This window comes from Elephas maximus, chromosome 7 (assembly GCF_024166365.1).
Source record: "Elephas maximus indicus isolate mEleMax1 chromosome 7, mEleMax1 primary haplotype, whole genome shotgun sequence".
Lineage (NCBI taxonomy): Eukaryota > Metazoa > Chordata > Mammalia > Proboscidea > Elephantidae > Elephas > Elephas maximus.
In genome coordinates, this window is record NC_064825.1 from 46192616 (window position 1) to 46215486 (window position 22871).

Below are 22871 nucleotides of genomic sequence, written 5' to 3' on the forward strand. Positions count from 1 at the left end.
ACTCAGACCATTAAGTCTGGTCTTTTTACGAAAGTTTAGTTCTGCACCCCACTTTTCTCCTGCTCCATCAGACACTCTCGGTTGTGTTCTCTGTCAGGCGGTTCATTGGTGGTAGCTGAGCACCATCTAGTTCTTCTGGTCTCAGGCTGATAGAGTCTCTGGTATATGTTAAACATCACTTTCTTGGAACTGCCTTCTTGATCTCATAAATCGAGTTAGGTTCACCCATGTACTCTCTGCTGCCTTCCTCCCTCCCTTAAGACCATCCTAACTTCTCCACTTCCTTCTGCTCATATTTATTGAGTACCTACTCTGTATGAAGCATAGAAATATGATGACGAACAAAAATGAGCATGGCCCTTCCCAAACAAAGAGCCTTCCCAAACTAAACAAAGAGCCACCAAGTAAACAGCATTCCAAATTAGGACAAGAATTTGTTACTTCTCACACAGCCTCTGTCACAGGTTGGCTTCCCTGAGAAGCAGGCTCTGAGAAAGGAGGTTTGCCTGCAGGTCAATTATCAGGAACACTGTGGGCATCAGCCGGGCAGAAGGGAAGGGGAGGAAGCAGGACTGGGTAAACGGAGAAGCCAGTCTGTGACACAGTCTCAATAAAGGTCTCAGCTGACCTCATCGGCAGCCCTGGAACTAGAGCCTTCAGACTTGTCCCAATTTGGGTTGAGGGGGCTGGGCCCTCCCTCCTCCGAGGTGGTCAGTCATTGGATTAAAGTTACCCCTAGAAGAGGGTGTGATCTTGGGCAAGGCAGTTTCCTTCAGCAAAGTAATCCCCCAAAAGGGTTGACAGCTGAGTTGTCTTTGATGCACTCCCAGCACCTCTCTTCTGAAGAGGGATCCAGAAGCCGTATCACAGCACATGTGAGGTGTATGATGTGTGGGGAAGCTGAGGTTCAGAGCAGTTAAGAGAGCCACCTCGCCTGTGATCACTTGGCTTCTCAGCCCGACCTTGTCTGTCCATGCCAAACTTCCTGTTTCCCCTTGTTGTTGCTGTTGTTGTGTGTCGTTGAGTTGATTCCAACTCATAGCGATACCTGCTTTACCTTTGGGGAAGCATGGAGACAGTTGAACATGGAGCGCCTGAGGGGTACTTCAAATAATTAAATGATGGGTAGAGGGATTGGAAGGGCAGGTGCCTGGTGGCCTCACATGGTGTTTGGGAAGGCATTAAGAATAGCTGAAAGGGCATTGCAGAAGCTGCGTGTGGGACACAGCATGGGTGGGGGTGCTCTCAGGGCCGCTATTGATGTTTCCCAGCCTCAAAGCCTCCTTACTTGGCCCCTGGTGGTGACCCTGGCTCCCCGTATCCTCAAGAGGCCTGGGTACTGCATGATGTAAGTGATATGTTTAAGGAGAGAGGTGAGCCAGAGTTGTTGTTGGTACGTGCTGTTGAGTTGGTTCCGACTCATAGTGACCCGATGTACAACAGAATGAAATGCTACCCGGTCTTGCGCCACCCTCGCAATCATTTCTGGCTTAAGCCCATTGTTGCAGCCACTGTGTCGATTCATCTCATTGAGGGTCTTCTGCTTTTTTGCTGACCCTCTGCAAAATATCCTTCTCCAGGGACCTGATAATGTCCCAAGTATGTGAGATGAAGTTTCGCCATCCTCGATTCTAAGGAGCATTCTGGCTGTACTTCTTCCAAGACAAATTTGTTGGTTCTTTTGGTAGTCCATGGTATATTCAATATTCTTTGCCAACACCATAATTCAAAGGCATCAATTCTTTGGTCTTCCTTATTCATTGTTCAGCTTTCGCATGCATATGAGGCGACTGAAGATACCATGTCTTGGGTCAGGTGCACCTTAGTACTTAAAGTGACATCTTTGCTTTTTAACACTTTAAAGAGGTCTTTTGCAGCAGATTTGCCCGATGCAATGCATCATTTGATTTCGTGACTGCTGTTTCCGTGGGTGTTGATTGTGGATCCAAGCAAAATGAAATTCTTGACAACTTCAATCTTTTCTCCGTTTATCATGATGTGGCTTATTGGTCCAGTTACGAGGATTTTTGTTTCCTTTATGTTGAGGTGCAATCCATACTGAAGGCTGTAGTCTTTGATCTTCATCAGTAAGTACTTCAAGTCCTCTTCACTTTCAGCAAGCAAGGTTGTGTCATCTGCAAATCGCAGGTTGTTAACGAGTCTTCCTCTAATCCTCATTCCACACTCTTCTTCACTGAGTCCAGCTTCTCAGATTATTTGTTCAGCATACAGGTTGAATAAGTATGGCGAAAGGACACGTCCCTGACAAATTATGCACATCTTTTCTGACCTTAAACCACGCAGCATCCCCTTGTTCTGTTGGGACAACTGCCTCTTAGTCTATGTACAGATTCTGCATGAGCACAATGAAGTGTTCGGGAATTCCCTTTCTTCACAATGGTATCCATAATTTGTTATGATTCATGCAGTCGAATGCCTTAGTGTAGTCAATAAAACACAGGTAAACATCTTTCTGGTATTCTCTGCTTTCAGCCAGGATCTATCTGACATCAGCAACAATCGATATCCCTCAGTCCACTTCCGGTGGCGGGGGGGATGCAAGGGAAGAGAATAAAAGGGGAGTAGAGCCCTTGCCCACCTTGGCCAACTGGCTACAGAACAAAGAGGTTTCCACCTTGCGTAACAAGGATGGGGGCCTGATTTCCTTCTGCCCCACCTGTCCCATGCGGAGATTATAACTCCACATGTGGATAGTTAGGGTTAGAGCAGAAGATGAAGGCTTACCAGAGGTTAGGATCTGTAAGGACCCACATGAGTGTTTTCCTGGTTTGGGGTCTCTGATGCTGAGTTCGGATACCATTTATCTCATGCTCACCTAGTGAATGCCAAGCCGCACATTGGGGTTTGTGAGTTGGTGGTCACAAACTGCATGAAATGGGGAGAGTGGAGGGACTCATCCAGGTCATCTAACTCCCAGCCCAGGGCTCTCTAGATTTTCCTAACTACATCCCCGAAAGAGGGAGCAAATTAGGGAGCAAATATTAGCTAGTAGGAGACTTTGGTTTGGCTTTTGTGCTTGTTGAGCAGAGATTTCATTGGACCTGTTAAACCTCAACTTTCCCACCTGTTAAATGGGTATTAATACTAGGGGTAATGCTAACAAACTCTGTCTTTCATGATGTCTTGTGGATCAGATGGCAGGGTTAGCACAGAGTCGGGGTTTGGAGCACTGGAGCCCAGGAGGGACCCTACAATGTTGGCTGGTTTTTTAGGGTGGGGAAGGGAAGAGGCAGGCAAACCAATAAATCCTCAACCTCCCCAACTCCCTTACCACCTATGCCCCTGCCGGGGTGCCTGGGCCCTCCTGTGGGTGTGTGGTGTGCAGGCATTCATGCATAAGTGTCCTTCCTCTGCCCTCAGGCCAAGCCCCCAGGGGGCCCCAAGAACGATTTTCCCCCTCAGGTTGGGGCTCAATTCAGTGGGTTCTGTTCATGCTGCCTGATTGCTTAATGAGCTTGGCACTCAGAGTATGAATAATTGCACCATAAATTATGCAAATCTAATCATAACAACACCATGCTGGGCAACTTGCATTCTCTCAGCTCCCGATTCCCTCAGGTGCCCTAACCCTGGAACAAAGCTTCCGTGGGAACCACACCATACCTCGCTGTCTCCCACTTTTCTGGATTTACAACTACAATAGGTACCCTGGCCTCAGCGGTTACAGTTTCACAGAGAACTCCCTGCCCCCATCCCACCTGAGTCTCACAATAATTGTGAGAGGACATTTATTGAATGCTTACTGTATGCCACACACAGTTCTAAGCAATTTACATATATTAGCTCATTCAATTCTCCCAGTAACCCTATGAGATAGACTTTATTGAATTCTCTGTTTCGAAGATGAGGAAACTGAGTTTCAGAGAAGTTTAATAACTTTTCTTAAGGTCGCACTGCTACTAAAGTGAAAAGCCAGGAAATTCTGCAGGAAGGGAAACTGAGGCACAGAAAGAACAAAAGAATTGTCCAAAATCTCATAGTAATTCGGGGCTGACCCAGGTCTCATGGGGGGCCTCTTCAGCCATCTTTTAGGTCTGTGGGCAATTGAGTGTTACCCCACGTGTGAGTGTGTAGCTGAGTGTGTCTGTACTGGGGGTGGGGGACAAGAGCCAGAGCCTCATTCTGGGAAAGTCAGGGGATGCAACCAAGGCAAAGAGTTATTTTAAGGCCTCTCCTGCTCACCCGCTCCCCACGCAGCCCCTCCGCCAGCAGGGCTGCAGTGGCCCTGGGGCCTGGGCCAAGCAAGGAGAGCTTTGTTCCGTGAGCAGAGGGAAGTCTTGGCTCCAGGACACTTCACACCCAATGAATTACTTCAGCGCTAGATTAGACTTGCAGGCTTGGAGCAAAGTGATAATAGGGCCCAATTAAATTAATCTATATGGACTCTAAGCTCTGGGCCCTTCCTCGACCAGTGGTGGGGGCAGGCCTGCCCGTGACACCTTGACCTCTGGGCTTAACCCACACTGGAAGTCCTGGAATAGCCAATGGCAGTGGGGAGATCCAAGTGGGGGCCGTTCCTGCCCCTGGTGGGAAAACCAGTCCTGGAGCCCAAGAGGGAGACGCCATGATTGTTGTTTTGTTTGGTTTGGTTTTTGTTTTCAGTCTGAGGTGTAGGTTGCGAGAAAAAGACCCTAATTAAATAAAGACTTCAGGAAACTTGTTCCTGGCTAGAGAAGATGAGGACTGCCAGGCCTGGCTTAGGAACAAGATTCCCAAGGCCCTGCTCTAGGGATCTTGAAGGGATCGTTTAGGGCAGTTCAGGACTCAGTTCCTCACTATCCCCAGGCAACCGGATATGTAACTTTTTGTGGAGAGTGGGGGATGTGAGAGCTGGGCGCCCGGGCCACGAGCTCGGCCCTGCCAACGACTTGCTGTGTAAAGGACTCTCTTGAACCCTTCCCAGACTCAGGATCAAGCCTACCTCCTTAACATGGCTCCTTACCCAGCCCCTGCCGGCCTCTCCTGCTTCATCTCCTGACTCTCTTCCTTCCACCCCACCCCGACGCCCACCTACACTGGGTGCACTGCATCCACCTGCAGTCCACTGACGGTGTGCTCTGCTGTTTCCCCTCTGGGACTTTGCACCGGCTCTTTCTCTGCCCAGAATGTTCTTTTCACCTACTTTCCCTAGAGAAGGTCAAACTTTTTCCTGTCCCTACACCTTACACTCTGAATGTTATGGTCTCCCTCAGGGTCTGTCTTCCCAGGAAATGAACTTCTGGAGGGCAGGGGCAGTTCCGATCACCCCCATGGCCTCTGAGCCAAGGCAGGGCCTGGCACAGAGGTTGCATCAGGGAGGGTAGATAACCTTAAATGTCGCTTGCATCTCTAGTGTGGTGAATCTGTCACGGTCTCTCGAGCGGGCCTTGACTACTGAGCTGCATAGGGCTGCATTGGAGGAAGAACCAGGGACCTGTTCCATGACTCAGCTCTGCCTCGGACCTGAGACAAGTTACTTCCTGTCCCTAGGTTTCCCTTTCCCATTTTGCAAAAAGGAAGGCCGAGTGTCAGGGACCCCCATAGCCCCTCCTGCATCTGATCCTCGGGGATTCCAGCAGTTTCTGATGTGGAAGTCTTTCCCCCCAGCTAGGGGCCATGTTGATTTTGGCTTCTGAGAGCCATGAAAGTAAAGATGGCAGAGGCGGGACAACTGAAGTCCCAGTGCATTAGCTGTCGGGGATTTTCCCGGGGCCTGAGCTTTTCTCTTAGCTTTCTCCCAGGACTCATTCCGCACATACTTATTGAGAGCTCAGGGTGTCTGACCCCACTTGCACTTCTGCTGAGGACATTCCAGCATGGGGTCCTGGCTGCCACCTGCAGGACTGGGAGCTTCTGCCTGGCTCTGAGCCCCAGAGAGCCCCCCCAACCCCTGCCACAGGCCAGAGGGTAAGGAGTCCACCTCCGTCCCCTTACCAACCCCCTGTTATTTGAGTCCAGACCAAGGAGCTTGAACTTCATCCTAAGAAATGTGGGAGCGGAAAATGGCCTGGTCAGAGCTTTCCAGCCACTGTGTGGAGAATGGATGGAGGTGCGGGTGGGGGGAGGGTAAGAGGTTGACAAGCCAGTTCTAAGGGCACCCTGGGGAGGTCCTGTTTCCCCAGGGCCAGGAGACCTCTCCCCGCAGTGTGGAAGAATCACTTTGTTTCACTCAGACTTTGCAATAAATCGTTGGCTCTGTAAAGGGCGATGGGACCAACCTCAAGAAATCTTCCCTCCCTCCTCCTGGAGGATGCAGGGCTTTTTTGGGGTTGTAAATTTATGGCGGAAGCTGAGGACTGGCGTCTGCTGCAGGCTGCCTGTGAACCTGAGCCACCCTTTCGCCTCACACTCAGCACCCGCCGGGGGCCTTTCTCCTGGCCAGCTGTGGGGAGATGGGAGCCCGAGGAACTCCCCCTGACCCTCGGCTCACTCCTCCAGCACCCCAGAGGCAAGCCTGCGAGGTCTCCCACAGGGATGGCTGACTTGAGGGGCAGCCCTGGGCCAGCTCAGGCTCCCGGTTCGTCCTGTTGACCTCCTCCTTTTCCTATCTTTGGTCCTGTTATTCCCCACCAGGGCATCTAAAGGGATGGGGGCTGGCAGCTTGGATGCCGGTCCTCCCAGCTTTGCCTTCTCTGGGCCTCAGTTTCCTCTTCTGTAACAATAGAGGATTAGACAAAGTCGTCTTTAGGTTTCATCGGGGCCTCATGCTCCACTGAATTCCGCACTCCTTTCCCGAGCCCCTCCTCTGTACTGGCGCTGGCCTGCTGGCTGGGAAGCCTGGCCCTTGGGGAGCTGGATGCTGATTGGGGGAGACTCACAGGTAAACAGCCCCTGAGAGTGCTATGTGGCAAATGCTGGGGCCTCAACAGATGCCAGGGGGCCAGCTGGTGGGTGTGTGTGTTTGGGAGTGGGGTGGGCGGAGCAAGGAGTATGGCCACAGGAGCCCAGAACCAGGTCACTCACACTGGAGGCAGGAGTCAGGGAAGACTTTCCAAAGTGGGTGAAAACTGAGTTGTGGACTGGAATTATTGATGCCGTCACGTATTCATTAAACAAACACAGAGTGCCTACTATGTGTCAGACAATAGTCTAGAGGCTGGGGGGGTATATAAAATAGTCACCTTCAAGTTGACTCTGACTCATGGTGACCCTATGTGTATCAGAGTAGAGTTGTACTCCACAGGGTTTTCAGTGGCTGATTTTTTCAGACGGGTATCTCCAGGCCTTTCTTCCAAGGTACCTCTCAGACCACCAGTCTTTTGTAGCAGCCAAGCACATTAGCCATTCATACCACCCAGGTACTCTGTATGTAAAATAGTGATGACAAAAGACATAACCCTGAGAACAGATGCTTTCAAATGGACACGGGGGGGGGGGGGGGGGAAGGAGGGAGGATATTCCAGGCAGAAAGAGCACTTATGCAAAGGCAGTGACTCATGAGAGAACATTCTGAGTTTGGAGAAGGACAAGAAGTTCTGTGTGGCCAAAGGCAGAAAGCAAGAAAGAGGCGAATGCTTTCTGGTGTATACAGATTTGGAGCCAGACACACGTAAGGTTGTAATCCCAGTTCTGCTTTTACTAGCTATGGAAACTTGTGGAAGTCCTTTGACTTGTCTGAGCCTCAGATTTTTTAAAAAAAAAATGGCAATATAATTCTCAGAGTTGTAAGAATTAAAAGAAAGAAGCTAGATAAAAGTACCCAGCCCAGTGTCTGGCAGAGGTCAATCCAGATGGAACCAGTGAGGGCATCCCACATAAAGAGAACTTTCCATTAGCCAAAGTATTCTTACTGGGGAAGCAGCCGACCGCTGGGGAGTAAGCTTCCTGTCACAGGAGGTGTGTGAACAGGACTGTTGGTGCCATCAAATCGATTTCTACTCATAGCGACCCTATGTGACAGAGTAGATCTGCCCCATAGGGTTTTCTAGGCTGTAATCTTTACAGGAGCATGTCACCAGATCTTCCTCCCGCAGAGCCACTGGGTTTGAGCCGCGAGCTTTTACAGTTAGCAGCCTAGCACTTAACCTTTGTACGACCAGGGCTCCCCTTGAGGAGGAGTATTACCTTTCAGGGAGATTATGGTGAGGAGGCTTGGACCAGAAATCTCTCAGGTCTTCCAGCTCTCCGACCTATAATTTCACTAAAGGTATCTGGCCCTCTGTCCCAACACAGCCTTGCAAAGCTTTGGAACTAGCACCCTTGTCCCCTGAGTTTGCTCCTGTCCAGGTTCTCAACATTCTCCCCAGAACTGCCACCTCCTTGGTCACCTCCTCTGGGAATCTAGCCAGTACGGAGTAGACTGAGAAAATCATCTCCCTGAATTTCCTCACAATGTCATTATTGATGTGGCCAGAGAGATCAGTGGTTGTTTGGCAGCCTGCCTTCAGTCAGCTGCAGCAGGGAGACCCACCCACTCTGGCTAGCTTTTCTTAGATGTCTCAAGGTATATAGAAGAAACACAGAGCATTCCAGAGAAGTGATAAATCCCTATGGCTTGAATGAGTGAGGTGTCTGACTTTTGGCTCGGGCCAGTCTTGAGGAAGGAAATCCAGAGAATTAGGGGGCACAGAGGGATCTTGGTGACCAGGGGTGGTGTTGCAGTTTTTCCTTGGGAGCCCAAAATACTTCCTGTCTCCCCACTCATCATTTTGCTGCTCTGCTGGTCACCTTCTGCCTTCACAACATCCCTGTTTGTGGGATGGTACGGCAGGCTGATAGACTCATAGAATCACAGGTTGTCAGCACTGGAGGGGACTCTACAGAGATCTTGTTCAACCTCTTCATCATACAGATGGTGAAACTGAGGCTGGAGTGCAGGGAGGTTGGCAAGGCTTCCTAAAGTCACTCAGCGAGTCCCTGATGAAAGGCGGCACGGGAAGATAGTGACGACCACACTGGGTAGCATGAGTGCAGGTGGCCCCTGCCCCAGTGGGGACAGCTGGTTCACCCTATCTGCAAGGCCTTCAGGTTAGTCTTGTCCACCACCACCCAACAACCCTGCAGAAACTTCACCCTCTGAGCTCAGTGACCCCAGTAGAGTCCTTTTCCCCAAGACCCCACTTGAGGACCCTGGCAGGGGATTGTGGAAAAGTATTCCATCCAGGGCTCTCAACACCAGGCAGGCACAGGGACAGGGCCTTTAGCTCAGGTTCTCGTTCTGGCTTTGTCCCTGCTCTTTGAGGACCCTGGGTAGCTCCCACTGCTCTCTGGGCCTCAGTTTCCCCGTTTGTGTAATGATGGTGCCAAACTGGTTTCAGCGGTCTCTGAGCGCTGACTCGGCTGTTCATCTGAGTGCTTTAGCAGGGAGGAATCTGCACTCACCTTCAGCATTTCCTGCCTTGGAACGCCCAAACCTGCTATCTAATCCTGGGGTCCCAGGGCTGCCCTCTGGGGAGAAATCGTTGTGATTTAAGGTTCCAGATTTCCTGGACCATTAGTGTCATGATACTTTATATCTGGACCTCGATTGCTTTTTAATTAAAAACGAATCCCTCCCAATCCCTGGTTTTACGTCCATCTCCGGGAGCCTGCGGAGGCTCCCCGCTCTGCCTGATGCTTTGTGTAGCCCTGGTGTCTGCTCTTTCTTTTCCTCCCCTGAAGCCCCACTTCTCCTTGCTTGAGGAAGAGAAGGGTCTGGTATTCTTTATGGACACCTTCTTTGTGTTGGGTGCTGAGGCCCCAAATTGTACACCACACATGGCCAGCACCCCACATTCTAAAAGACATCTATCCAGGACTGGAAAAAGGGATGGCCCCAAATCAGTTCTGTGACCTTCACCCCCTTCCCGAGCAGTTATGAGACAAGGCAAGAGATGGAAGGGGAGGTTCGGTGAGCAAGGACTGTGGCCGCCCTGTGGAAAGTCCTAAACACTGTCTGAAGTTTTGAGGCTGGAGGGAGAGGAGAGGAGGTTGCAGGGACCCTGCTGGAGTTTGTCAGGCAAAGAAACACATTTTCTGTGGCCCAAGTGGACACTGTAGAATGTAGTAGGAATCAAATTATTTAGAAAGGACCAGTCCAGGGGGCCTGCTGCCTACCAGTGTCAGGTGACCCCAGCAGAAAGCTTCTGTGTGGGATTGATGGAAAGTTGGAGGTATCAGCTGAAGAAGCAAGCATCACCCATGGCCAGGAATTGCAGGTTGGAGGGTCTCAGCAAGGTGGGGGTCACTGAAAAACCCATAATACACCCCAAAGAGAGAAAGCTGCGTTTGGACATTTCTGCCCCAAGAGGACCCCCACATGCTAGACCCCAGCAGCCCTGGGTAAGGTCCTGTTGTCTTTTTTTATCTCATCTCCCACCCTGCCCCACCCCAGAGCTGTTTAGTAGGCAGAGGATGGCCTAGAGAAGTGGAAGAAGGAGGTGGGGAAATGGAGGAAGTGATTAAAGCTGGGAACAGGCCTGGGTGGTGGGGTGGTGGAGAGGAACTTTGAATTGTGTAAGGGATTGACACACTGAGGTCAGATGGTGTGGACCTGTCAGCACCTGAAAATGAGACTGTCCCTTAATACCTAAGACAGAGCAGGAAGGCCGGGATCAACCCTAGGTCCCTTTTTGGTGGGGTTGGGGGTAGGGGGACCCAACAGGGCAGGTTTGGGATACTGTAGGGAAAAAGGTTGTTCTTCTACTTGTAACCCACTGAGTCTAGCCTGTTCACAGTGCCAGTCGCACACACTTTATTTCACTTACTCTCCCAGCCATCCTAGGATTCAGTTTTACCATTCCCACATTACAGATGAACAGAGCCCAGAGAAATTCAATGACTCGCCCAAGGTTCCTTGATTCTGAGTTTGACTGGATTCTCACACCTGGGCAGAGTTTCAGCTAGCCTAGCATTTCTTCTCAGACTTTGGGCCCAAGCCCCAGAGGTTCTGATGCAGATCAGGAATGGGGCCCAAAAACCTGCATTTTTGCAAGCACCTGGGAAACCGTGGTATGGATGGTCTAGAGAGCATGTCCTGGGAAACAGCATCCTCCCCCAGTGCATTTAAGGTAAAGGATGATATCACAGGCCATTGGGCAGCTCCAGATGCCCAAGCCAGGAGAGCAGTTTACTATCAGGGAACTTGCAGGGCCCCTGGGGTCCTTTTCTTCTGTCCTGTGAACCCCAGGCTTCTTGCCTCCTTCACCTTTCAGAGTCCCGGCCACCTCATGTGAAAATGGGAATACTAGTAGGTGCCCAGAGTTTGAGGAGTATATTTGCATTTTGGATTTCAGATATCCAGAACGGAGGAAACCCACATTTCCTGTGTCCGCCAAGCTCCATTGATGCCTCAGGAATGAATGCATAGTATGTGCCAAGAATGGTCATTTTTGGCCTCTGGAGCCAGACTTCACAAGTTTGAATCCCAGCTCTACTACTTCTTAGTTGTGTGGCCTTTGGGAAGTTACTTCTCTCTGTGCCTCAATGACCTCATCTGTAACCTGGGTTAATTTTGGTACCTACCTCATAAGGAGAGCCCTGGTGGTACAATGGCTAAGCACTTGGCTGCTAACCAAGAGGCTGTTGGTTTGAGCCCACCCAGTGACTCTGTGTGAGAAAGACCTGATGGTTTGCTTTCATAAAGATTACAGCCTAGGAAACCCTGTGGGGCAGTCCTATTCTGTTACATGGGGTCACTATGAGTCAGAATCAACTAAATGGCACTCAATAACACAACAATCTTGTAAAAATTAATTGAGTTAATATAGCCAACTTAATTATATGTAACACATAATATATGGGGGAGTAAGCACCCAGTAAGTGTTAGTTATGGGGTCGCTACGAGTCGGAATCGACTAGACGGCAGTGATTAAGCACCCAGTGAGTGTTAGTTATTATCATTATTAATAGTAGCAGTAGCGTGTGTATAACTGAGCACATCGGGTCACTCAGGGCTAGAGGAACTGGAGAGAAATGAAAGGTCAACAGGGCCAGGTTGGGGAGGACCTTGAAAGTCAGGTTAAGGAGTTTGAACTTCATCCTGCAGCAATGAGGAGGTATCAAAAGCCTTTAAGGTGTGTGTATGATGGGGCAGCAGGTTTAGAAGAGGGCTGTTGGGGTGGGGAGAGGACACCGGAGTAAAGGTTTCCACTGGAATTCCTTGGGAATTCAGAAACAAGAAAGAATGTCAGCTGGTTTGGGTTACCTCCCAGGGAGAAGCAGGCCTTGCTGAAAATAGGATGTACCCATCTATTAAGTGGTTGGCGCCATCTTGCCTTGGAGGCAAAGCAGGTACAAATAATACTTGTTGGACACCTTTACCTCATTTGATCCCCACAACAACCACACGCGATAGAAATACCTGCTCTTATTATTCTCATTGTACAGATGAGAAAATTGAGACTCAGCTTGCTGAAGTGCTTTAGTTAAGGTCACAGGACTAGTGGCAGAACCAGGATTCAAATCCCGGGCAGACGCTAAAGCCTGTGCCTTTAGCCATGGGTCCCCAGGACCCAGAGGGAGGGACAAGATGACCCCTGCAGGCCTCCTCTGGCTCCTTCACTATTACATCTCTATGACAACCACACAGGGATCAGTCTGGGCTTTAGGGGCTTTGGGGGACATGGCTCAGTCCTTCCTTCAGCTTACCTGGGAAAGTGCAAGCAGTCTTGCAACATCTCCTGGGTTGCAAGTGGGAGCTGGCTGGGTTGAGACATTGTTTCCTCCAATGTAGGAATCCACTGAAGTCTCTGCAGGTAGGACATTCCTCATTGGGGCCCCATCTGCTTGAGAACCTTCCCTCTCGTTCTTTTAAGCTACAGGGGTAAAAAAAAAAAAATTTTTTTTTTTTTTTTACAGAGGTAACAGGGGTAACAGAGGTAAACCTTGAAAATCAGATGAAGGAGTTTGAACTTCGTCCTGCAGCACTGAGGAGGCATCAGAGGAGTTTGTTTCATGGCCCAGTCCCATCAGCCCCAGGCAACTCGTTCTCTGGCTCTGGGGCCCAGTTTCTCCCCAGAGAGTCAGGGTTCCCTGGATCAGGGATTCTGGGCGGTCTCAGGGCTTATAAACTGCCTGAAGTGAGTTTAAGGTACTGCTGGGTTCACAGAGCCTATAAAACACATTGAGTTTGAAGCCCTCAGAGTTTCCATGTCTCCCAGGCCGCGGGCCAAAACAAGAGAAGCAAAGAACCTCAGGAATCAGCACTTTGTGTGGCGGTTCCCCATGCCTGGGGCAGCAGAGGGGGTGTCTGTTGAAAGCCCATGTGAGCTGGGCTGGGGCCAGGCATCTCCTAGGTCATCTTATCAGTCCTCACAGCCTTCTTAACAGTGGGGGTCATTGCTTTTGAATTTTTGTTTTGTTTGGATTTTGTAAAATGGTCTTATTGCCTCACTTTACAGAAGATGAAACTGAGGCTCAGAGAGTTGAAGGAGCTTGAAAGATGAGGTGGTCCTGGGGAAGGTGAGGAGGAGGAAAAAGAAATGTCCCAGAGCCAGCCCATTCTGAGGGCCACTCCACCTGCCTGCCCTGACTACAGAGGGCGACTTTTATACCTAAGAAATTGTATCCAAAGCTGACTCCCCGCCTCCATCCCCCCACTATGAATCGGAATCTACTAGACAGCAATGGGTTGGTTGGTTGGTTTTTAGTTTATATATAAAAGCAATAAAGCAAAAGTGCTTTTAGGCCACAAAATGCAGGGTACTGGAAATTGTTTTTGCCCCAGAACAAGCCCTGTGAGCAGACACGGCAGGTGAGGGCAGGGAGGAGGCATGTCCGACATGAAGCTAATTTGTGAGCTGGTGCAGGGCTGCCCTGGCTCATGGGGGGCAGCTCCCTGCTGCCAGCTCTCAGCAGGCCCCGCCTCCTCTAACCATCAGAGGGGTCACTTTCCACTGGCCTGCAAGCGTTTTCATCCTAATGCAAACCAGTCTGGGGTTTGACCCCAGGCCCCTGGTGGCCCTGTGGAAAGACTTTCAGAACCAGAGACCCTCAGGAGGGAATCCTGGCTCTAGCAGTCCTGGCAAGGACCCTCCGGTAACTGCTTCTCCCACCCCTCCTTTGATGGGCGCTGGCTCCTCCCAGTGCAGCACCTTCAGCTGTAGGTAGCTCTGCCTGGGAGCAGGTCCTTCCAAACACTGGCTTACACATTGGCCTCCCTGTACCTCCTTTCTATTTGCTTTGCCCCCTGGGACCCCACTCACCCATTCACTCATTCATTCATTTGTTCATTCACTCAGTGAAGATTTGCGAGCCCAGCATGGGTGGAGCCTGTACCTGCTATTCCATCCGCCCAGACGGCCACGCTGAGATGTGAAGGCTCTGGCTGTACCCACTTATGGCTGCTCTCTCCCGGGGTTAATGGCCTGCCTTCCCTCCGTTCCCACCTTCTCGCCACCTGGCTGCCCTTCTGAACAGTTATCAAGGGCCAGAGCTGCAAGCTGAGTGTGAAGGGCCTCGGTTACAGGCCCAGCTCTGCCCCTGCTCCCTGTGGCCCTCTGTGGCCTTTTCTGTATAACAGAGGATTTGAAGCAGATGGTCTTGAGGGGTCATCCTCTCTCCCTGCTCCTCAAGGCTCTGTGCAAAAGCCACCTCCAGCCCTCTGGATGCCCCAGCTCAGATTCTTCCAGTTCCTTCTCTGAGAATAGTTACCTTCTCTTAGCATTGTCTATGTGTGGGTCTGACCTGCCCTGGCAGGGACCAGCAGCTTTATCTTGTACTCCCAGGCCCCTGCACCAGGCTGGGCATAGGGGAGGATTGTAACAGGTGGCACTGGGCAGGGCAGGAGCACACGCTTCAGGGGTGGGTAGAGGGGCTTGAACCCTGACCACAACACATGCCTCCTCTGTAACCTTGAGCAAGTTTTTAACGTCCCTGAGTCTCAGCTTCTCCACTTGTAAAACAGGAATAATAGAGTTAAGTAACATAAATATGTCTTGTTCATTGCAGGCACTCGATAAATGGCGGCATTGTGTTATTCTATTTTGCCTGTACAGGCACTTTACACAGACATCTGTACATTTTATGGGAATATGCCCGTAGAATGCAATTGTATCAAATTTACCTAGCATTGATTGGACACCCATTGTGTGCCCAGCTTGTCACATTGGGCTCAAAACCGTGTACACCAGGCTTCAAGGACTCTGCAGGGTGAGGAGCTGAGCAGGCGATGTGGCCAGTGGCTGGCTGGTGGTGGCAGACAGGACTTGTTGGCATCCTAGCAGCCGGCATGGGCAAGCTTGGGGGGCCAGACCCCTGCCAAGGTAGGGCAGGCTCGATTGCCTCCACCCACCCTCCCGGGGTGGGCCAATTAAAAGGTTCTGCCTCACTGGACTTGGAGCCCCCCAAGGCTGAGGAACTCCTGGAAGACAGGCCCCAACTCAGAGCGTAGCACAAAGTCCTCCTTCCCTTCCCAACTAGTTCAATTCAGTTCATTCTCCAGCCATTTCCTGAGCACCTACTGTGTGCCAGGCCCTGACTAGTTGCTTTACACACATTACCTCCCTGACTTTTCAGTGACCTGCAAGGTAGGGCTCATCATTCGCATTTTAGAGATGAGGCTTAGAGAGGGAAAGTGAGCTACTTAAGGTCACACAGCTGGCAGGTGGCGGAGCCAGAATTTGAACTTGGGTGTGTCTGATTCCAGAGCCTGAGCATACTCTTGCCACCACACCATGAGTGCTGGCCTACAATATAGGACTTCTTTTCTTCCTTCCATCTTTCTTTCCTCCCTCCCTTTTTTCCTCCCTTTCTCAGGAAACATATAGTGAGATCTTGTGCTATCTGGAGAGAGTGCTGGATACACAAGGGTCCTGGCCTGGAAGAGCTGACAGTCTAGTGGGGTAACAAACTGAATGCTGATAATTATTCTGTGAGAGAAAATCAGCTGTGAGCTACAGGAGAGTACATGCGTTTGGAAGGTTCTTCATTCAACAAACTTGTATTAAACCTTTGGATTTATTTCTTTCTAGTCTACCTCATTCCAAAAGGGAGGTAGCTTACAGACACAAATAGAGCACAGCTAGTTTTTAAAAGGAGAAGAGATAATAAAGGCAGAACAAAATTTAAGGATGCAGGAGGTGAGGTTAGTGCCCCAAATGCTGCTGGTTCTCTCTACCTACCAAACGTGAGCCTCAAACATAGCTCTGAGTTCCCTAGTAGCCCATACATGGCAGTGACATGTAAGTTGTTCTCAATGTAGACTTTGGTATTGCTTCACACTTAAAAAAAAAAAAACAACTCTTAACTGAACCCCAATTCAAATATCAGATAAAAGTGAAGGTGCTCTGGTTGAAGGGAAGTAAGGGAGGCTTGGAGTCTCAGCCTCTCAGCCTTCCCTTGACACCCTCAGATGCTCCTGAGGACCCTTTGAGTACCCTGGGGGCTTAGTTTAAATTAAGACCACCAAGCTACACTCTTCTTCTTCCATCATCCCCTAGTGAAGGAGACTGAGCCTGGGACAGATTCCTCCTGGGGTTTGAGAACCTACTCCCCGCTAGCCAGCATAGACCTGGCATCTGCCACCTGAATCCGCCTTCATGTATCTGTTTGTACTAATTGCAATACGGGGGGGGGGGGGGCAGGGTGTGGGGAGGACACTGAATTCCACCCTGGGGGGAGGCAGAAGACCTTAACTGGAGTCCTGGCTAGAGTAAGAGGACCAAGACAGAACCTGTACTTACTGAGCACCTCTGGGTGGACTCAAACTGTCAACCTTTTCGTTAGCAGCTGAGTGTGTTAACTGTACCACCCAGAAACTTCAATGCAAATAAACCAAAAAAACCAAACCTATTGCCGTCAAGTCAATTCTGACTCATAGTGATGCTATAGGACAGAGAAGAATTTCCCCACAGGGTTTCCAAGGCTCTAAGCCCTTACGGAAATAGGCTGCCACACCTTCCTCCCGCTCAATGCAAGTGAGAGGCGCTGAAATGTAGCCTTCATTACCTTCCTGGTAAATCCTCCTTGGGTGCCAGGCAGTGTTCTAATTAGATCAAACGCATTGTCTTAGTGAATCTTCATACCTGAGGAAACTGAGGCCCAGAGAGATGGAGAGAGAAGCCAAAGGTCATGTGGTAGGGGACAGGTTTCAACTCAGGACTGTCTGACCCCAGAGCCTGGGCTGATAACTTTTCCTTATAGCAGCTGGTAAGACTGTTCTCAGGAGCCCTGGCCGCCCAGTGGTTATAGAGCTTGGTTGCTAACTGAATAGGTTGGTGGTTTGACGCACCAGCTGCTCTGTGGGAGAAAGATGTGGCGGTCTGCTTTCATAAAGAATCACAGCCTTGGAAACCCTATGGGGCAGTTCTGTGTCCTATAGGGTCTCTATGAGTCAGAATTGACTCAACAGGCACACCAACAACAACAGGACAGTTCTCGAGAGACTTTGAGTTACCGGCAAAAATCCTTCCATGCTCAGGGACCGGGTACAGAGCTGAGGAGGAGTGCATTCTCCATCCTGCCTTGCTTGAGATCTGGGATCTTTGGAGACCTCAAGAGTCTGCCTCCTTTGCTGGGCTGCTAGTATTCCCGTAGCAGGCCCCTTGGCAATGGGCGTGCGAGCTGGAACAGCGAGAAGGACTGCAAGGTGACTACAGTGGACACATGGACTGCGGAACAGCCGTGAGGTCCCTGGGGAACATTTTGGAGAAGGCTGAGTTCTCGCCTGAACAAGTGGGAACAGCTACTGTAATAAAAGCAAAAATGTACATGTGTTTTTTTTGGGATCCTCAGGTTAGTGTCACGTGTGACTAGATAATTGCAGTGGTGGGAAAGGGATGTGACTATGGGGGAAGAACCGTCGTAGTAGACACTGTGTATTCACTCTGTGCCAGGCACCATTCTCAAAGTGTTATGTACATTAATTCATTTAATTCTCACAACAATCCCATGAGGTAGGTACTTTTCTTGTCTCTGCTTTACTGGTGAAGAAACTAAGGCTGAGAAGTGAAGTAATGTGCCAAGACCACACAGCTGGGATGAGGTGGGGCCAGGATCCAAACCAGGCAGTCTGGCTGCTGAGTCGAGGCTTAACCACTGTTCTATACCAAGGTGTTTACTGTCCCTGGGGATTTCAGGGACGGGGGCTGGGGGGAGAGAGACAACCTAACTCTGCCTCTTTGGTGAGTGACGACTTCCCAGAAGAGGGGGCTTTGGAGATGGGCCTTGCGGGTTGAGCAGAACTCTTCCGGACAAAGAATGGAGGAGGGGCATTTGAAACAAATCTTTAGTTTGACATCAAAGTCCTTGTTGATCTGACCATATCAAGACCAAACCAAACCCATTGCTGTTGAGTTGATTTCAACTCATACGCAGTTTAATTCCCACCATCAAGCTCCTTCTGTGACCCAGTCTTTTGCAGCAACCTCCTACTGGTCTTGGGTCTCCTTGCTCCAAAGCCATCTTCTTACCACACAAATCTGAACACATCATTCATTCACTTCTTCATTCATCATGTAGCTGGAACTTCACCAAGGCCCTTCCCATCTGAGGTCCTGTGCCGGGCACCCAGATATAAAGACAGAACAGAATTGGCCCCTGACCACAGAGGCCCAAAGAAATAAGTGCCGGGCAGTGTCCCAGGAGCTGGGAGAGGTATCTGTATAGAGGAAGTGAGCCTCCAAACAGTGACATGCCATTCTCTTGGGGGCAAGAGGGGTGTGCATCTCTCCCTGACACATGGTACTTTTGAACGGATGGATGGGCGGTTGGGTGAGTGGGTGGATGAATGGACTCTTGCCTTATCTGCTAATTCACTGGGTACACAGCTGTTTTCCCTGCTGGACTTCAACTCCCAAAAGGCAGGACAGAGTCTGATTCCTGCCTGGTCCCAAGAGCTCAGCATACGGAAGAGCACAGAGGAGGAACTCAAGAAAGGGACCAGGCTGGAGGAAAAAGGGATGAAGAGACCCAGGTCCTTGTATTCAGGAGATCAGCGACAGTATGGGGAGAGAAGCCATAGACCAGGCAGAGGTGACGTGTTGCAGAGCCACGTCCACCTGACACCAGCGCAGGGTTCTGCTTAGAGGCAACGGGCAGGAAAAGCCCAACTCCCTCTTCATTTAGGCCATAATGCAGCATGCAGGGGATCCTTACCCAGGGAAGGGAACTGGACAAGTTGATCTCTCAGGTCCCCAAGCCATACAGACCCATTCTTGTGCACTCCTCTGTTCTGAAGCATTCCCAGGCTTCTCTCTGGAGCTTTTGAGGTGTCCAGGGAGTGCCCACCGAGGTGGTCCATTCCAAGGCTCAGCAGCCGGAACGGACAATGCTCAAGAGCTCCAAGCCGAGCTCAGTTCTGCTTGAGGCATTTTATGGACCCAGCCTGGGTAAACACTGGGCCCAATTAATGCACCGGGGCTTTCGCCTCTGCTGCTGTCAGTCCCACCTTCTAGAGTCGCAGGTGCTGGAGCGTGAGTTCCAGGGGCAACTTGCAGAAGACACAGTGAGAGCCAAAATGGCTGCAAGGCAAGAGCCCTCACACACCACCCAGTCTCCCCGCCCCCAGTCACTGAGGCAGGGACTGACACTTGTGAGTCTGGGGAGGGTGTGGGACATTGACAAAGACCAACTGAGGCAGAGCCAGGGTTAGAACTCTGTGTCTGGCCTCCCAGCTCACTGTGTGCCTCGCCCCCCAGGCTCTCTGCCTCTCCCATGGTTGGGGACAATGCTTTCCAAAACATCAGGCGAGACACATGATCCGATAATTAAAAAAAAACAAACAAACACAAACGCACACATCAGATCTGTTGCTGTCGAGTCGATTCCAACTCATGGTGACCCTATAGAACTGTCCCATGGGTTTTCAAGGCTGTAAATCTTTACGGAAACAGACTGCCATGGGTCTGACAATAGCCAAGTTCTTATGGGAACCACAGGAAAGAAACTGAAATCAGAATCATCTTGGAAACTCCAGGACTCTCCTCCCTGTGCTCCTTTATCACCAATCCATCTGCTCACTCCACACACCTTTCCTGATGCCAGCTCCACTCCAGGCTCAAGCTGAGGGTGAAGACCCCGATCTGAGTCAGACCTGGCCTTCGTCCAGGATGAGGTCACAGTCTGGTGGGGAGACAGGTGTGTACACAGGCAATGACAATGACAAACCAGTATCCTTGACACTGGGACAAAGGGATGCTCAGGGACTGTGGAAGCCCCAAGGCGGGGCCCCTAACACAGCCTGGGGTCAGGAGGGTCAGGGAGTCCTGGAGTGCGGGAGGAGGGGCAGTGAGACAGTGAGACCTAAATTCTGAAGATGAGTTAATCCGACAGCTCAGCTATGGGAAGGCACCCAAGGCAGAGAAACCAGCACAAGCAAAATGACAGTCGTCTAAATTGCAGGATATGGTTGGAGAAGAGGGCCTGACACACATAGTAGCCACTCAATAAATAACTTTGGAATGAATGAATGAGTGAATGTTAAGAAATTTGGTGTAGCTGGAACGTGGGAAGTAGGTTTGGGGTGGCAAGTGGGGCTGGAAGAGACTGGAGAAAAAAAACTTTCTCAATTGAAGTGTTTCCTGGAAGGAGCTGGGGAAGGGGCTTAAGCAGGGGAGAAACATGGCCAGATTTGCCTTTGAGAAAGACCTCTCAGGGGGCTGGAGTTGGAGATGTATTGAGGGTAGAGTTGTGGAATAAAACATAGATCACCTGTTAAATTTGAATTTCAGATAACAAGTAATTTTTTAGCGTTAGTGCATTTTTATTTGCTAACTCTTTTAACTTGAATTGGGGAGAGGAGACATATGAGGAGACCAGGGCAGTGGTCCAGGGGGAAGTCATGATAACCTGGATAGAGCAAGGGCCGTGGGAGGAAGGAGTTACAACTGAGGGGGTTGTTATTTGTTTTTCAGAGAAAACTTGTTATCCAAGTATAACGTATAAACAAGAAAATACACAAATCATGAAAATACAGCTCAATGAATTATCAAAATGACCACACCTAGGTAACCACCACGTAGTCTAGAAAGTAGGTCCAGAAACAGGACAGTGCCTCCCCACTCGTGCCCCTCATCACCACCTCCTTCCAAAGTGACCTCTATTTTGTCTTCTGTTACCAGAGACGAAGTCTACCTGCTTTTGAACTTGCTAGTGGAATGATATTGTATGTGTCTGCTTTTGTCTGGCTTCTTCTGTTCAGCATTATATCTGTGAGATCCAGCCACGGTGTTGCATATGGTAGCAGTGGCTTGTTCTCTTTCATTGCTGTGTAGTATTCCACTGTGTGAACAGAGCACAATTTCCTTAACCTTCTAGTTGATGGACACTTGAGTAGCATCTAGTTTGGGGCTATTAGAAATATCGCTGCTATGAACATGTCTGTTGGTGTGCATTTGTACACATTTGTGGGGGGGGTATGTATCCAGGGGTGTGCTGGAGCTGGCTTGCACTAACTTATAAGCATCTCTTCCCAACTCCACGTTCAGTGACATCTTGTTGGTAGCTTAAATGGGTCATAGTGATAGAAATCGGCAAATACTACAAAACAGGTTTCGTCTTGTTTTTGAGAGCCGGCTGTTAAACATTTACCAGCACACCCCTGAGTATTATGTCCCTAGGAGTAGCTTGCTGGCTCATAGAACATGTTCGGCATTAGCTGCCACACAGTTTTCCAAAGGGTTTGTACCAATTCACATTTCCCTTAGCAGTGTGTGAGAATTCCAGGTATTTCACAGCCTTATCCTTGAGAAGTTTTCAAGAGGTGTGGGGTCACCAGACCTGTGGACAGGGAGGGAGGGAGAGGCAGGAGATTTGGGAATGCTCACGCTATTGGCTGGGCTCCTGGAGGGTGGGAACTCGGTCTCAGAGCAAGAGAACACAGGTGGAGAGTGGTTTGGGGTGGGTAGTGAGGTGGGTTTTGGACATGTTGAGTCTGCAAGGTCTGTGAGATGTCATGGGGTTGTTATGTGTGCATCAGCAGCTCTGATGAGGTCTGGGGTGCCTGAGGGCAAGTGTACATCACAAATTTATTCACTTGCTCCCCCCAACCCTTCATCAATGCTCCAGGCTTCATCCTCGTGCCTCTGTCGCCCCCATATCTTCTTCCTCCTTCCTCATCCTCCTCCAACCCTTCATCTAGGGTTATGGAGACCCCTGCAGTGAACCTAGGTTCAATGCCCCCTCCTGCCCCAGCCACTGCCACTGATTCAGTATGAGACCTGGGTCAAAGTCTTGCTCCTCTCTGGACTCAGCGTCTACTTCTGCACAATGGGAAGCCTGAGCTTAAGAATCTTGTCGGAGGTATTAGGGTGGGTCTTTTGACTGTAGCCCCTGAGGGATCCAGGCTTCTGTTCTCATCTATATCATCCTCTTTTGGAGCTCTCCAGCACTTTCCAGAGTGAACTGCTTTCCAATTAATTGCAGAGAACACTATAGTGTACAAACCCCACTGAGAAACACCTTATTGCATCTGCTTCTCCCCACAGCCCTACGATGTCTGTGCTCAGGGGTCCCCCAGCCTTGGGAATAGCTGAGTCAGAATGCAGACCTGGATCTGGGGTTAAGGATCTGGCTTCTCTCCATACTTCAGGGCCCCATCCAGACTGGCAAAGTCTTAGGCCAGGGCCAGGGCATATTAACCATCTGAGTGGCCAACCCAGCCCAGGCCTGGTACACAGAAGATGCTTGCTTGGTTGAAGTCCGTTGAATAAAAGAACATTTTGTGCTTCCCCTAGTCCTTTGTGCAGGGCTAAGCAGACAAGAATCCTTGGGTCAAGCCTATGGATGGGTTCATTCTGTGTGTATGTATATACGTGTTTTTCTTTGGGGGGGAGCCAAGGGGAGAGGGGGTACATCTCTGACCAGCTGGGCGGTGGGGAGGGGGTGTGCAGACTGCTCCAAGACCATGGCCCATTTCACCTGGGCAGTTCTATGCGAGCCAGGAAGTGGTTTGTATTTTCAGAAGGAAATGAGCTGGTTTTGCTCATGGGGAGCAGACAGATCTGGGAAACGGC

At 50.2% G+C, this 22871-nt stretch overlaps 1 protein-coding gene across 5 annotated transcripts in view; it reads left to right on the forward strand.

Annotated features, from left to right (window-relative positions):
* THAP12 (THAP domain containing 12) overlaps positions 1 to 22871 on the forward strand; it is a 110770-nt gene that overhangs the window by 60079 nt on the left and 27820 nt on the right. The window contains exon 8 of one of the 5 annotated variants that reach the window (XM_049889775.1): positions 12778 to 12823. The exons of 2 other annotated variants lie outside the window; for them this stretch is intronic. In XM_049889775.1, coding sequence (XP_049745732.1) covers positions 12778 to 12808 — 31 coding nt within the window. In that variant the 3' untranslated portion in view covers positions 12809 to 12823. Of the gene's footprint in view, positions 1 to 12777; positions 12824 to 22871 lie in introns of those variants that run through there. 2 more of the 5 variants (XM_049889776.1, XM_049889778.1) reach the window with 2 other exon arrangements.